At 48.6% G+C, this 13,949-nt stretch overlaps 5 protein-coding genes across 5 annotated transcripts; 1 reads left to right on the top strand and 4 right to left on the bottom strand.

The window, feature by feature from the left end:
• Nucleotides 1-237: 237 nt before the first annotated feature.
• On the bottom strand, nt 238-1,039 carry EDB91DRAFT_1244525 (60S ribosomal protein L13; the record flags this gene model as incomplete). Its single annotated transcript, XM_041322415.1, has 4 exons — nt 238-270; nt 329-505; nt 561-955; nt 1,018-1,039. The coding sequence occupies 4 exons, from the start codon at nt 1,037-1,039 to the stop codon at nt 238-240; spliced, it is 627 nt and encodes a 208-aa protein (XP_041181511.1).
• A 1,082-nt stretch (nt 1,040-2,121) lies between these two features.
• EDB91DRAFT_1110442 (uncharacterized protein) lies at nt 2,122-4,315 on the top strand. The gene is made up of 6 exons (XM_041317698.1): nt 2,122-2,471; nt 2,528-2,562; nt 2,621-2,877; nt 2,929-2,980; nt 3,030-3,812; nt 3,835-4,315. Exons 1-6 carry the CDS (start codon nt 2,348-2,350, stop codon nt 3,958-3,960), a joined length of 1,377 nt encoding a protein of 458 aa, XP_041181510.1. The 5' UTR covers nt 2,122-2,347; the 3' UTR covers nt 3,961-4,315.
• On the bottom strand, nt 4,316-5,600 carry EDB91DRAFT_1197309 (uncharacterized protein). The gene is made up of 6 exons (XM_041320604.1): nt 5,464-5,600; nt 5,306-5,411; nt 5,099-5,236; nt 4,995-5,041; nt 4,858-4,944; nt 4,316-4,804 (listed from the first exon to the last, which is right to left on the bottom strand). The coding sequence occupies exons 2-6, from the start codon at nt 5,400-5,402 to the stop codon at nt 4,577-4,579; spliced, it is 597 nt and encodes a 198-aa protein (XP_041181509.1). The 5' UTR covers nt 5,403-5,411; nt 5,464-5,600; the 3' UTR covers nt 4,316-4,576.
• A 972-nt stretch (nt 5,601-6,572) lies between these two features.
• On the bottom strand, nt 6,573-9,444 carry EDB91DRAFT_773741 (TFIID and SAGA subunit). The gene is made up of 8 exons (XM_041328352.1): nt 8,904-9,444; nt 8,772-8,850; nt 8,419-8,718; nt 7,871-8,363; nt 7,678-7,817; nt 7,280-7,626; nt 6,805-7,220; nt 6,573-6,749 (listed from the first exon to the last, which is right to left on the bottom strand). Exons 1-8 carry the CDS (start codon nt 9,357-9,359, stop codon nt 6,635-6,637), a joined length of 2,346 nt encoding a protein of 781 aa, XP_041181508.1. The 5' UTR covers nt 9,360-9,444; the 3' UTR covers nt 6,573-6,634.
• Nucleotides 9,445-9,483: 39 nt separating this feature from the next.
• On the bottom strand, nt 9,484-12,475 carry EDB91DRAFT_1110433 (ATP-dependent DNA helicase). Its single transcript, XM_041317696.1, has 15 exons — nt 12,323-12,475; nt 12,206-12,263; nt 12,106-12,149; nt 11,879-12,057; nt 11,746-11,830; nt 11,659-11,691; nt 11,468-11,613; nt 11,133-11,410; nt 10,824-11,085; nt 10,756-10,768; nt 10,517-10,708; nt 10,383-10,464; nt 10,292-10,326; nt 10,096-10,240; nt 9,484-10,049 (listed from the first exon to the last, which is right to left on the bottom strand). Exons 1-15 carry the CDS (start codon nt 12,389-12,391, stop codon nt 9,601-9,603), a joined length of 2,070 nt encoding a protein of 689 aa, XP_041181507.1. The 5' UTR covers nt 12,392-12,475; the 3' UTR covers nt 9,484-9,600.
• Nucleotides 12,476-13,949: the final 1,474 nt, after the last annotated feature.

The raw sequence follows: 13,949 nt of genomic DNA, 5'->3' as shown, positions 1-13,949 counted from the left end.
CCCCGTAATCAGATACCCTGCGGCATCTATACGTCTTGATACACCAAGCAGTATAGAAACGTCTCTGAAACATTGAAGTTGCTTGCGATTTCGACGCAGTGCAAGACAGTCGTGTCCATAAGCATACGTAACGCATGGGATACCTTAGGCACGACTTGTCGCGCCCGGTTTTTAGGAGCATACAAGAGGATAACCGGAAAGCATGATGTAATGTAGTAGGACGTAAAGAAGAAAAGACTACTTCTTCTTGTTTGCCTCCTCTTCCTCCTTCTGCAAAGAATAAAATCCATTGAGTAGCTGAATTGAAGACAACTCGTGAACAACAAACCTTGGCTGCCCGAATTTTGCGCGCTCCATCATACCGAGCATTAGCTCGTACAACGCGGAGCGTCTTGTAAGCCTCGAACGACCGCTCATTGTCTGTGATTTCGCGGGGTGCTTCGTGCACGTAGGGGTCAGGAAGAGGAAGGTGCGTGCGTGTAGTCTCAGCATCGAGGTCGGCACCCTGTCAAGCAGAGGTTAACATGAAATCCAACATTGCAAGGTATGCCGCCACACACAGTTGAGTCACCCTTCTTGGGCTTCTTAGCATTCCGAGGGAAGACGATCAGCTTAGCCTTATAGGCCTTCAACCGTTCGACATTCAGTTTCTTCCCTTCCTCGCTCAGGTTCCTCCTTCTGTGGTCGACGACAATACCAACACCCCGTGCTTCTTTGCGGTTGATACCCACCTCCTTCAACTCAGAAAGGGTGAAACCGCGACCTTCGCGAACCTTACGGTTGTAGCGGACGGTCTGGGCACGAACAGCGGGACGGAGGAGAGTGAGTGGACGGACACCAAGGGCGGCAGCCTTGGCCTTGCGAGCATCGCGTCTGCGGAGTTTGCGACCGGGCTGATCGAACCAGGTGCGCACGCGGCGCTGCCAATCTTTGCGGAAATGGTTGGAGTGAAGTACTGCGCACACATACAATGTCAGATCGGATGTGTCGAAAGGACGTTTCTGGTGAGATACGGACCGTTGTTGTGCGCGAAACCCATGGCTTAGTCTAGGGGGAAATTATAATGTCAGCACAACAGTTCTGTGATGTGGTGGATGCATGTAGGGAGTACATCTAACAGCATATGACCGAATCCAGCTTTTCCACCTGCCGGCCTGCATCGTTTTCTCCTATAGATGATATACTACAGGCCTACGCGTAACAAACCGTGCAATGAACGAGCATACTCACCTTGAGGACGGGCTTTCTTGACGCTGAGGACGGCGAGCAGCTTACCACCTAACAGTAGACTGTGTCTTCGGCAACTGCCGCGGGTTGATGCGGCGATTGATTTTGAGAAGTTAACCCTCACGTGGACAAGTCGCGTCGTTGATAATTCCGACGATTAAACTCGTGGAGGTACTGTTTGAATGCAATTATTTGTGCTGTTTTGATCTCTGAGGCTGCAGGCACCCTCCTCTGGATGTATGTCCCAAAACTTGGGATTGGTCGTGGTTAATTCTTCCTATGACATTGCATCCTCGATGCCAAAAGACTCCCTCGAGAACTGTACGACTATAAGTTCTAGCCGCTGCTGTAGTAGCCAGTGAATATTTCGCTGTGATCTTAAATTAGATATATCGCTGTAATCAGGCTTATCCCCGAGTTTTCGACGTCACTCAGAATCACCAACATCCCCTGAAATGCTAGACCTAGAGACAGTGTCGCAGCTGTGGAATCGCATCCACTGCGCGGCGCACGCTGTCATACAAGCAATTTGAAGATCATGAATTAAAGTTACCTTGTCCCACAGCCATGGAATCCATCGTGCGAAGCCAAGCAGGCAAATATAGCGGAGCGTCTTGCCAGTGTAGGACGGTGACCAGGATCATACTACAGACCATCCCACTGCAGCTTGCATCCAAGCTGCCCAGTTATTTCTATGTCAGGGCCATCGTGAAAACGTCGGATACCCATTTTCTCACCCTGCTACACGAAATGATTTAGATGAATTCACCTTGCTATCATTAGTATAACTTTCATCGCTAGTTTTAAGCGCTTGTAGGAGGAGTGGCGATGCGAATTTCGGTCGATGCAGCCTCCCCAAGGCAACGAAGCCGCGCTTGCGCTGCGGAGTACTTGCAGTGGTTGTCATTCCTTTTTCTCACAATTTTTTAATGCCCTTGTGAACTTGGTTCTTGATACTGGGCTGACATAAGCGACGATTGGCACGAGGTCGGCATTAGGTATAATATTCTCCTCAGCTTCCTCTTCCACAATTCTCGATTTCCTATAGATCTAGTGTTTCAAGATATTCCTTAGCCAGGACTGTGTCCGTTTCTCGCTTTACTTTCTTCATTTTTTGAGCATGCGAACGTTACCCCTCCTCCGCTCCTTTACATGTATTACTTCTTTTCTCTCTGCAGTGCGTGCGTTCAGTGTGACAGTCGGGACTCCAACTCAATGCGACGATTTCACTGTTTCATGGACCGGTAAGCACATATATTATCTTATCTGCACTCCTGCTGAACTTCGTCGTGATCGTCAGGTGGGCAAGCACCGTTTGAGATCCTCATGACTCCCGTTCGTCGGCGCTATCACCTCAAGCATATATATTACGCGCTAATTTTACGCCTCCCAGGTTTTTCAAGTCCCGCAGAATATAAGTGTACCAGCATCAGCCTTCAGCAATGGCAAAGGCTCATATTCAATATCGCAATTGCCATTTTTGAACGCAACACAGTTTGTACTCACTATGTCTGACGCCACCGCATTTGGCTCAGGTGGAACGACAACTGTCTTAACAGTCGGTGATCCTGTTGCCAAGAATAACTGCAACACTACAGGTCAATCAGTGGATTTCACCTTTTCTTTGCCATCTGCACTCCAACAATGCAAGTAAGTTTGATCGCCCTACATTTTGTGGCATTGACCTACCATTTCCGTTAGTGAGTATACCTTTGATGGCTATGATAATGCAGTGCAACCCGTTACTATCACGGTCAGATTATCACCGACTCTATCACAGTAATGTACTTATCTTTCCAAAGGCGCTTATTCCTGGTGGAGAGTCTCTCGTCCTTCACCCTCCGACTGGCTCCAGTTATAATTGGGTTGCGGATGTTAGCGCAGGGACGACCCTCATATTTTTGATGACAGACTCCCTGGGCAAACAAGGTGGTAGCTCTGACCTCGTGATGGTCCAGCTGTCAAACAATGCCTCATGCCTCAGCGCCAATTCACCATCATCAACTGCGTCTGTGCCCTCATCCACCATAGCGCCCACCTCGTCTAGCGTTTCACCGACATCCACCACCCAAAGTACTTCATCAAGCAACAATACCGCTACTATCGCCGGCGCGGCGGTTGGCTGTGTGGTAGCCATTGCTGCGTTGGTCACCCTCGGCCTATTCTTGCTGCGTAAACGAAGATCATCTCGCTCTCCGTACGTCATGTCTTCTTCGAAACGCCATTCACGCCGACTGCCATCTATGGATCTCGATCATGAAGTCAACCATTATGATCACGTTCCACAAATTTACCCATTCCCATATCAGGCAGACTCTGTCAGCCGCCTTGCTCCACCCATTCAACCTGGAACCCAACCACACCTAACCAGTCCATCCGCTGTCAACCTCACAGTTAACGACCCTCCCACACCATTCAATCAGACACAGCATTCGCGCCAGGTCTCTAATCCAGACAGCTTCGCTGGGTACGGAGACGCTGGAAGTTCATCTATGTCATCCGCTGGCAGACGAAAAGCTGCAATGGCCGGCCAGACAGCATACAAACCTACTCGGTTCATTTTGCATACCGACGTCGAGGATGTTGTGCCAGACGACAATGGCGTAGGTAGAACTTCCGCCACAGTATTCAGAGCATCGGCAACGTCTTGCTCTGCAACCTGAGTCCGTGCTAAGACCGATGTCATCACATTCTGAGTATTCGGGCCCGAGCGATCTTGCATATGCCGGATAGCGCGTTCGTTTCACCCACTCAACCACATTCACATTCACCACCTCATTCATGACGCGTTGTCACACTGCGCCCACTCCTCTCCTTCGACACACTGCGGACAGTTTTCTTTCGTACGAGGGGCGCATCTCCTATTTCTACTGCTTTTCAGGCCCTTCATTGTAAATGTTATCTATATCACTTATTTATGCTCAGCATTAAGCTCGGTATCCACTCCTTCACATCTGTGATATACCCGTGTCGTTATATTTTCCTTCGGACGTCATCATCGGAGGCCATGCATTACAAGAGGAAATTTGTCATACCTGTATATAGCTTGTGCTATAAAATTTGGTGAACCAGCATACCAAACATTTTGTGCGTAGCACTATTAAGACAGCTGTTTCATGGGATGAATATTAATGTCAAATCGCCAACATATGTAGTAAACAAACATCAGTTTTGTCTAAATAATACATGCTCAAAGTCAGGGCGCCCAGAATCAGGAGTTGTCAGGGGGGTAGTGTTTGGAGTGCAATGTGCATGTTCCTGCGCACCTTCAAGGTTGCGCACGGTACGGCTGTTGGTTAACACGTCGTTACTCTGTCTATTCCATCCATTGTCAAGAAGTGAACTGCGTTCATGATTCTGGCACGTCATCACCGAGATGGTGTTGTTGGAACGCGTCAATCATTGCATCCTGGTCTTTACGACGCCTATGTCTCCTGCGTCTATCCTCTTTAATGACACGCTCAATGCGCCGACGGGACTTGGTATGGGTTCGTGGATCAACCACGGCGAGCCTGCAACGATAGCATGCGAGCTCAATGCTTGCAAGCAGGCGGAGCGTTTCGGAGTTGTTCACGGCCTAACGTTTAGTGTCAGTTTGATACGACACGATCAAGAAGGACAGTCAATCACGTTCAAAGACCATGAGACAACACGAGAACCCTCCACACAACCAACGACAACGAAGTTACCGCGTTTTTCGGCCTGCAGCTCAGACATCTGCGTAAACTTGCTTAGTTTTATGACAGTAAAGTAAAGTAATATGGTACCTCTCCAAATGCGACCAGCACCTTGCTAGATGTCAACGAGCGGACAACTGTATGGGGATATGATTAGAGATCGGACGTAATCCTGCGAGTAATACGACGCTCACCGACACGAGAGGACTGGCCTACGACTTCCTGTGACACTAAAGCACGTCCAAGATATGCCCAGGAGTCCTTTTCTGGACGGCGAATATGCACCTTGACTTGGATATCTCGAAACTCGCGGACGGGAGGGAGGATGTTGGCTATTCACCAAAGAAGTCAAAACATCACACTTGAGCGCAATCAATTGCTTGGCGAATCACTGTACGTACGCATCGAAGGGGAAGTGTATTCACTCTCGATACTAGGGAGCCGCGGCGCTACCTGCACGGAGGAGCTGCTGCCCTCCATCACGGCATCATTGTCCATTGTGTGTATCTGCAGATTGCAGGATCAAACCAAATTCAACTCATAATGATGTTAGACAAACTTCTGTGAGGACCGTTGGAGTTCGTAGTTGCGTGTCCGTCTGTGTGCAGTGTGGATGAAAGCAGCTCAAAGGGCCACTGCTGCACGCTCACGTGACTCAATGTCTAGAGATCGACATTGAGCATGAGTTTCCTTCCGTTCAGAAAACTAACTAACTAGCCGACTACGACCCCGTTCCGTGACCAAAGATGACTATGTACCTACTATGTAGATCACAATTGTGATCTTCCTTAAACTGACCAGCCCTCCTTTCATGTTACCAGTGGAGTCCTTTGTTTTCAAAGGCGCCAGAACAGAACAATGTTCAAGCATAACAACGATGAGAGACTTGACTTTCAACGCGCCACCTCATCGCTAAAGGCTCGCGACCCTTTGAGCCACCAACACAACTTGCAAATATAAGAGCTTGCTGAGCAGCCAAGGAAGTTCAGAACTAGTTTTATTCACCAATGCGTTCATCCAAGACATTCCGCCGCTCGCGCATGCCCCGCCCACTGACAGCAGAGTCTTCTGAGGAGCTCGAAGAACCGTCGTCCTCTCAGCTCGCTCACGAAGATGAGAAAGCTCCACAGAAGTGCATGATACAATTGGATGACCTCGAGATTGAAAGAGAAAACAAAAAGGTAAGTATGCCACAATGAAGCTGGGGTGTCTCGTTGGATCGCTTGTGCTGATTTAATGTACGACAGCGCGATAAAGAAGATGGAGACTACGTCGAAAGTAGCCAGAGATCGACCAGAACCGAAGGCACGTCTGACAGTATGGAGGAAGACGAAGATAGTTCCGGCAGGAACGAAGGAGCAGCGACTCCTACTGCTGGGAGTCAGAATAGCGATGACGAGGACGTGGAAGATGAAAATATAAATGACATCTCCTCCCACGACATCAAGATTATCAAGCGATTCCTTGAGTACAATGGTTATAGCAAGGATCAAAAGAAACTAGCGATAACAGTTGGATGGAGTATCGGGGGTGAGAATTTGCGATATATTGAGAATTGGATTAAGAGACATGGACACGAATTGGACCGCTGGCCGATCGACTTTTAGACGGTGGCTGCAGAATCAGCGAGATAGGATATCATGTATTGGATTTGACGTGGACATAAAAATATGAGTCACTCAACATCAACATGAAGCATGACGCGTACGAAACTGAAAGTGGCAAAACAATTATCGCGAGTCGGGTGCGAGGTAATTCCCTGCTACTAAGCATAAATTGCGGGGGGTGAAATGCACATTGGTGATGGGTGTCCGTTTCGTAGGGAACGTAGCGAGAAGGTCAGATCTGATGCAAATGTCAATATCAATCACAGTCGCAGGCTATGTTGCATGGAACGAACGTTTCATTGTTTTCGTCGTCGATCGTCCGTGCGATGGTAGGTTCAGTAACGCCACTCTCCCGTGGTTTACCGGGCCCACCAGCACTCCTAACGTCCCAGCAGCGTACCGTCCAGTCTGCACCTCCACTAACAAGCATGGAAGACTCAGCGCTAAATGAGAGAGAATATACGGATGCTGTATGTCCAGTCATTTTTTTAATACGGCGTCCAGAGCTGAGATCCCAGAGATTAATTGCGAGGTCCTCGCCTGCGCTGGCGAGATATCGTCCGTCTGGACTAATAGCCAACGTCGAGAGACTCCCCTGATGACCGATGAAAACGCGGACGCAAGCCCCACGTTGAACATCCCAAAGCCGCGCAGTCCAATCACTTGAACCCGTAGCGAGATATAGCGAATTAGGATGAAACCGGACGCACTTGAAACAGAAAACACCAAATCAATTATAGGAAACCTATCTTCTGCGAAGTTACTCACGTCCACGTCACTCAAGTGCCCTGCATATATTCTCAAACATGATGTCCGGTCTGTCGACCATAATCTGGCGGTGCGATCACGGCTTGCTGTTGCAAAATATACGCCCATAGGACTCCACTGAACATCCCATACAGGGTTTTGGTGGCCACGAAAAGCAACGACATTCGTCATTGTGTCGAGGGACCACAGCCGCGTAGTTGCATCTGCTGAAGCAGAAAGAAGGTATCTCGGGGGCGTTGCTGATCCTCCTAATGGATCAAAAGATAAGGAATATACAGGACCACTGTGGCCGACGAGCTTTCGGGTTGTGCTTCCTTCTTTTTGCTGCAATTTCGACAACGACCCAGCTTGTATTCAAATGAACATTATGGTCACCATCTGACTTAAAAAAGACTCACAGTCCTTTATTGAACTCAAAGAGAAGTCATTACGCAGTCCCTTGAGTTTTTCGTTCTTCAAGCTCCATAACCGAATATAGCTCTCAGAAAAGCCGGCCGCCATAAGAGTCATGTCAGGTGAGAAGGTGCAACACGGCGCACTGCTCAGAGTAGTTTTGTCAGGAAACACACAAAATTTGTGTCAGACACTTACCCTTCTCCGACGTCATGTAGCGTATACGCGCAAATGCTAGGCAAGCCACGTGCCCGGACAGCGCCTCCTTGCACAGAGTTCAAGTCAACAGAACTTAACGCGGAGGGCTCAAGTCGTATGCGTTTCCTTGCATCTCGCACCTTCTCCACCTCTCTTTGAACATCAACCGTCTTGAACGACTGAGGGTGCGGGAGCATGTCTGATTCAGTAGGTGAGACAACCCCTGTGATAACTGGGGGCCTCAGGAATTGCAAATCATATTGAGCATTGGGATCACGGTCCAGTACAGATTGTTCGCGGATGACGCGTTCAGTCTCTGCGCGCAACTCTTCAGAGATAGGGGCAGGACCAAGTTTTAGCTCGCCTTTGGAGGCGTTGAATGCGTGAGGGTTGGGAATAGCGGAAGTGCTTGTTTGCGGAATGAGTTGAGACAACAGGCCAGTGGATTCTTCCCATGCATTGGGCGAAACTGCTGTTGCGCTCGCAGAAGTCACTAGCCTAAGTTTCAGCTCATACATCTTCAATAGTCGGAAAGCCAGTAAATTTACCATCAAAGCGAAGATGGTTATTCACCACTCGCATGATTGCTGCTCGGCCTCTCTTTCCCTTCTCCCCAGAGAAGCCCTCGCCTGCGCCAGAGGCTTCACCTCCAACTCCTTCTGTCAGCCATCCAACTAACAAACTGAAACCAGACCGGCTCATTCTGATGACATATTTTTCATTCTTGAAGCGTTGTGCAACGTCATCATTTTGAACATGCGAGGGAAGCAGGAGAGTCGATAGATGATGTAGGGTAGCGTGATGCATCGGGGCTAGAGACGGCGAATACGTTGCGTAGAAGCGCAGAGCTAAAGAATACAGATCGGTTGAACGTATGAAATAGAAGACATGCCATACATACCAGCTTCCTTGAATCCTCGTTGTACAAGATCCAGATGAAAATGGCAAAATATGGGAAACAGGATAGGTCGAAATTCGGGCTATTTAATAAAATTAACCTACGTCTATAGCTGATGTGATGCTCTCGAAGTACCTTGTACATGTCAAGTGAACCTTCTACCCACGCTTCGAGCTCTCGGAATCCCTCTTCCTTGTCCGTTGGATCAACAGACAGGATCTCCTCGGCACCAACAGTCCCAAGGCTGGCAATCAAGTTCTGTATACTGGGCGGATTTCCCATTGCCGTGAGCTCCTGCAGAACATTTGCACTTTCCTTCAGCACATTGTCCCCCGGCCGCGATGGCTTTTGTGCATAAACAGCAAGACTCTTGATCAGGTCTTCTGCGGATACTGTCTTCCCAGATTCATCCACGCTCCCGCTTTCGATTGATTCGTGAAGAGCCCGTTCCGCATCCTTATGGCCTCGAGAGCGAAGATACTCCAATACAAGACGGTCGATTGAGCTTATGCTCTGAGTGACATCAGGAGCACTGGCGTTGACTGGAGAAACACCTCCGGATGACGAGGCTGCAGGCGTCGCAACAGACATAGCAGCAAAAATGGTCAAGCTCAGTGTTCGGTTTGCGGTATTAGATTGTGTCGACAATAAGTAACGGTCCTTTATGATACGGCGCAGTCTAGTTTCAAGTCTGGTTCAACATCTAATGTACTTTCCATTACGTAATCGATATATCACTATCGTTCATTGATTCAACGATCGTTCGCCAATTAAAATCGTTCATAATTTACAATAAAAATATGTAACTTAGTCTGTTCAACCCAGAAATGATTCACCAGCCTCTTCGGGCTCTCTTGCTGGTACCTCCTCTTCCACTGCTCGAAGCCGACTGTGACATAAGGCGCTTCTTGCTTGCTGCCGCGGAGGGCTGGATGTCAGCCTTCGCATAGCCTGCTCTCGCGCATTCTTTGTCGAACGCTTCCACGAGAGCGTTGAAATCAACTTCTACCATACTGCCGAACAGCGGATGACTAGTGGACCACTTTCCCGCTGTCAACCTGGGAGAAGTAACGCCGAATGCCATGCGCGCGAGGAGGTGAGGGTCGTCGCGTTCGGGACATGCCTGCAGAATAGCCTTAATCTTAATGGGATCAGGTTGAGCGACAGCCCCTGACTCGAAAGGTATGCCCTCCCCTGTTTGACAAAAGCTGCATGATCCGCACAAGCCGGTAGGAATGGCTCCATCATCCCCGAAATGTGAAGCAAGACTCTGCGCCAAACCTATACTCGCATAGGTAGATATTCGTTAAAGATATTGTGGACTCACATGCGTCATCGGTAGCAAAATCAATCACCTGTCGGAGCTTGACTATAGCCTCCTCCTCCCTATCAAGCATACGCTTGTACATCATGTCGGTGATATTTACTATTTCTTCCAGCTCCTTCGGGAGAGGGTTGACTATCTTGTATCGCTGCAACAACCTTTCAGTCGACAAATTGCTGTGATGACATAGTATACTTACTGCTCTGACTTGCGAAGCCTTCACATTAACATAACCTAAGTGGCAATGTAGAAGTCAGTTGGAAGAAATGTCTGAGAAAAGGGTCCCATACCGCTGAGCTCCCAATCACTAATTTTTTTGGCAAGATCCCCACGGTCCTGGCCTGACTGCTGAGCTGCAGTAACTACATCAATCTGTAGCGGTTCGTCAGCAAGAAGAAGTACAGCACTTGCCAAGGGCGCATACCTGAAAAGTCGAACCGCGGGGGGCCCAATACATCTTGATTGTTTTCGCTGCTTCGGTTTCATCACCAAGTACTTTCTGCCAACCGTCAGCTGTGCGCGACGACATATCATACTGAGAGTAAAATGGCGTCACAGCACGAATGTAGTTGTGGTCGAGCTCGAGTTGTGCATAACATAAACCCAAGACGTTGGCCTGCAAGAACGTCAGTGGCAATGCGAATTCACAAGCAACTTTCGTACGCGAATATCATATCTGCAGGCAAGACAAGATGAGAATTTGTTCGTTCAGATGAGACTTGACTGCTTACTCTCTAGATTGCTGGTAATGATTGAAGCTCAGGGTGCCATCCTTATCAGGTGTTTTGAGCACTACTTCTTGGAGCCATAAGTGAATACTCCTCTTGTTGCACGTATCACCGCGACAAAATCCCTCCAGAATAGGGATATCTGGTGCGGAAAGGAACATCAAGCACGTGGAAGGTAAACCGTCACGTCCCGCTCTGCCAACTTCTTGACTATAGTTCTCCAGGGTCTTCGGCATAAACAAGTGGACGACCTGACGGATGTTGGCTTGGGCCAGTTAAGATACTGGCTCGAAATTTGAACGAGCCACTCACCCTTATCGATTCCCATCCCAAAAGCAATGGTAGCACAGACTATACCTTTCTCTGATTCCATGAATTGCTGTTGGACACGTGCACGCTCATCACCGCCCAATCCAGCATGATACACCATTGGTTCCATTCCGTGAGGGCGAAGATGATCGGCGACCTCTTGTGCATGTCTCTGCAGTGTCACATATACGATTGCAGGTCCGATTCGTGATTTCAAAAACGGAATAAGAATATCGAGTTTTTGATCCAGAGTGTTTGCGACTCGAACTTGCAAGGCCAGACTGGCCATTTACAACTATGATTAGCTGGGACAATTGTTTCAACGCGAGAGCACTTACTTGGGCCGGTACACTGCAGTACGAAATACGCCTTTCTGAGCATCAATGTAGAAGGATTTACATATGTCTTTTGCCACATTCGGAGTAGCGGTAGCCGTCAAGCAGAGGACACGCTCGACATCCATTTCCTCCGCAAAACGTGCAATCTACACCTATGAGTGCAAACCCGAACAGGTGAATGGCACAACTACCTTTAGATACTCGGGCCGAAAGCTTGCACCCCACTACACCCCGCTCATGAATGAGAATGTCATGCAAGTAATCCATACTAAACACACCTGTGAGATGCAATGCGACTCGTCGATGGCCAGCAGAGATATTTTGACGTGGCTCATCATCGTGACGAATCCTTCATTATTCAGTCTAGAAGTGATTGTCAGAATAACGCATGGAACATGCTTGAATGCAAACCTTTCAGGAGCCACGTAAAGAAGTTTGAGACGACCTGAGATAACCTCTTCTTTGACCCAGGCTGATCGTTCCGCGTCCAAGGTGCTGTCTAGGTTTGCAGCTTTCACCCCACGATCAACCAGGGCATCGACCTGATCTTTCATCAGAGCAATGAGAGGGGATATCACGAGAGTCAGTCCCTGTAATAACTTCAGTAGAGTCACGCGCAGGAAATGTAACTATGTTACTGGAAGGCATAACGCTGGAACCTGATAAGTGAGACTTTTTCCCCCTATGTGGTACTAGGTGTTAACAGCATCTATTCTTCCAAAAAGCGAATCGCATCACCTCCAGTTGGATATAAAACAAGTGCATTCTCGTTGTCTACGATTAGTCGCTTAATGACCTATGTTACATTTATGGCATCAGTTTTTAGACGTCTGAATTTGTAAAGTGAAAACTCGCCTCTGCTTGAGACAACCTGAAAGAGGGGAAACCCCATATATTCTTCAAGACTCGGTGCGCGTCTTCCATTTAAATTAGATCGCGTCTATGGAATACTAACCTAGCGAACACACAACTGCTGCAATTGCCAATGAGTCTTGAGTGTGACACAGAGTGGGGCGTAGAAGACGTTTTTTGGGCGGGTCTTTACGCGGTCTTTACGCGTTGTTTGTGCTTGCCATATCTGGTAGGTTTTTCCACGCTTATGTACATTGGGCGCTCAATCGAACGAATAACTTGCGCATCAGGCCATCATGCATCAGGCAGCACCTGATTAATGATTCTCAGTTTTGCGAACAAGAAGCACACCGTGCTACAGCGCCCTTCCAGGCGTTATCGTGGTCATTATAAATAGTAATAACCCCGACAATGTTTCCTCGCTGCTCCACCTTACGGACTGGAAATCCGTTGTTCCGTGTGCGCCCGCAGAAAAGATTCAGAATGCCTGGAACAGTGACTGAGTCGTAGGAGACGCCTTTTAGCGGCCTTATCTGTACCAGCTATCTTTGTATGGGTGAGCACGTATTTTCTAGGTCGATCAAAGCTTCTGATCTTACGCTGGCGGCCGAGCTCTCTGCTGTTCACGCCAATGCTACTGATCACCCAATTTATAATAATGCAGCTCGCCAGTTGAAACCCAGTGTCCAAAACAGAAGAGCTGCAGCAGACTCGTTATCTTGCTCTGTATATCTCAGAGGTCTGCTCATGGGTACGGAGCAGTATGTTCCCATTATCGCCGCATTCCGCCGACCAAACAGTGAGTGGTACAGTACGTTGACGCAACCATCATCAGATTCCAGTGCTTTCTGTTCTGAAGTATTTTTGACACATGCTTAGCTCTCTAAATTCCCAGCCATGGCAGGGAACACACTCTACACGTGCACCACATGTACCGGAAAGATGCCCAGGGCATTTCGGAACGCCTGTCATCAAGAACTTTTTCAGGACATCCAGTGTTGAACACCGTTGAAATCGGCCATCAGTCACCTGGTTCTCCAACAACATGTTCCTCGGTTGTTGTGTTAGTGGCGCAGCGAGACACATCAGTCAAATGCAGTCGACAGGGACTGTCCATCTCCGTCTCCCAGCTAATGATCCGTTTGCGCAGTCGAAAAATCAGTACTATTCCTCCCACTCATGGACAGTGACGATGGCTTTGGATCCTCACCCAGTAGGGAGATACGATCACCAGTGATGCCGTTAAGACTCGCCCGCTTCTCTCCGGCGGCTGTCCTCGCAGTTAACAACACCAGGGTCTAGGCAGCACCGCATAGGTCTGTGTAGGCGCTCAGGTGATTTTCATCGGAAGCACTGTGTTTTCTGATCACATCCCAGGACTGCCAAACTATTTCGCAAATTCGTCGCTTTTCATTGGCCTCCCAAGCAGTGGAATCGGATCTATCCGCTCTCCCCACCATCTCAACACCTCTATCGCGCCAGGCTCAACATCCACTGTTCCCAGCCAACTTCCGAGTTTTAGGCGTGCAACTTCTCTGGGCTTCTCGCAATAATAACAACTCGGAACTAGCCGTAGCAATCCGATTGTTGCTGGTGACAGCGCACGGTATACTGCTATGTTCGAATGTGA

The sequence above is a fragment of the Suillus paluster genome (assembly GCF_016628075.1).
Source record: "Suillus paluster strain FC165 chromosome Unknown EDB91scaffold_7, whole genome shotgun sequence".
Taxonomy (NCBI): Eukaryota; Fungi; Basidiomycota; class Agaricomycetes; order Boletales; family Suillaceae; genus Suillus; species Suillus paluster.
The sequence above is the reverse complement of the archived record's forward strand: the minus strand, read 5'-3'. Positions and strand labels throughout refer to the sequence as shown.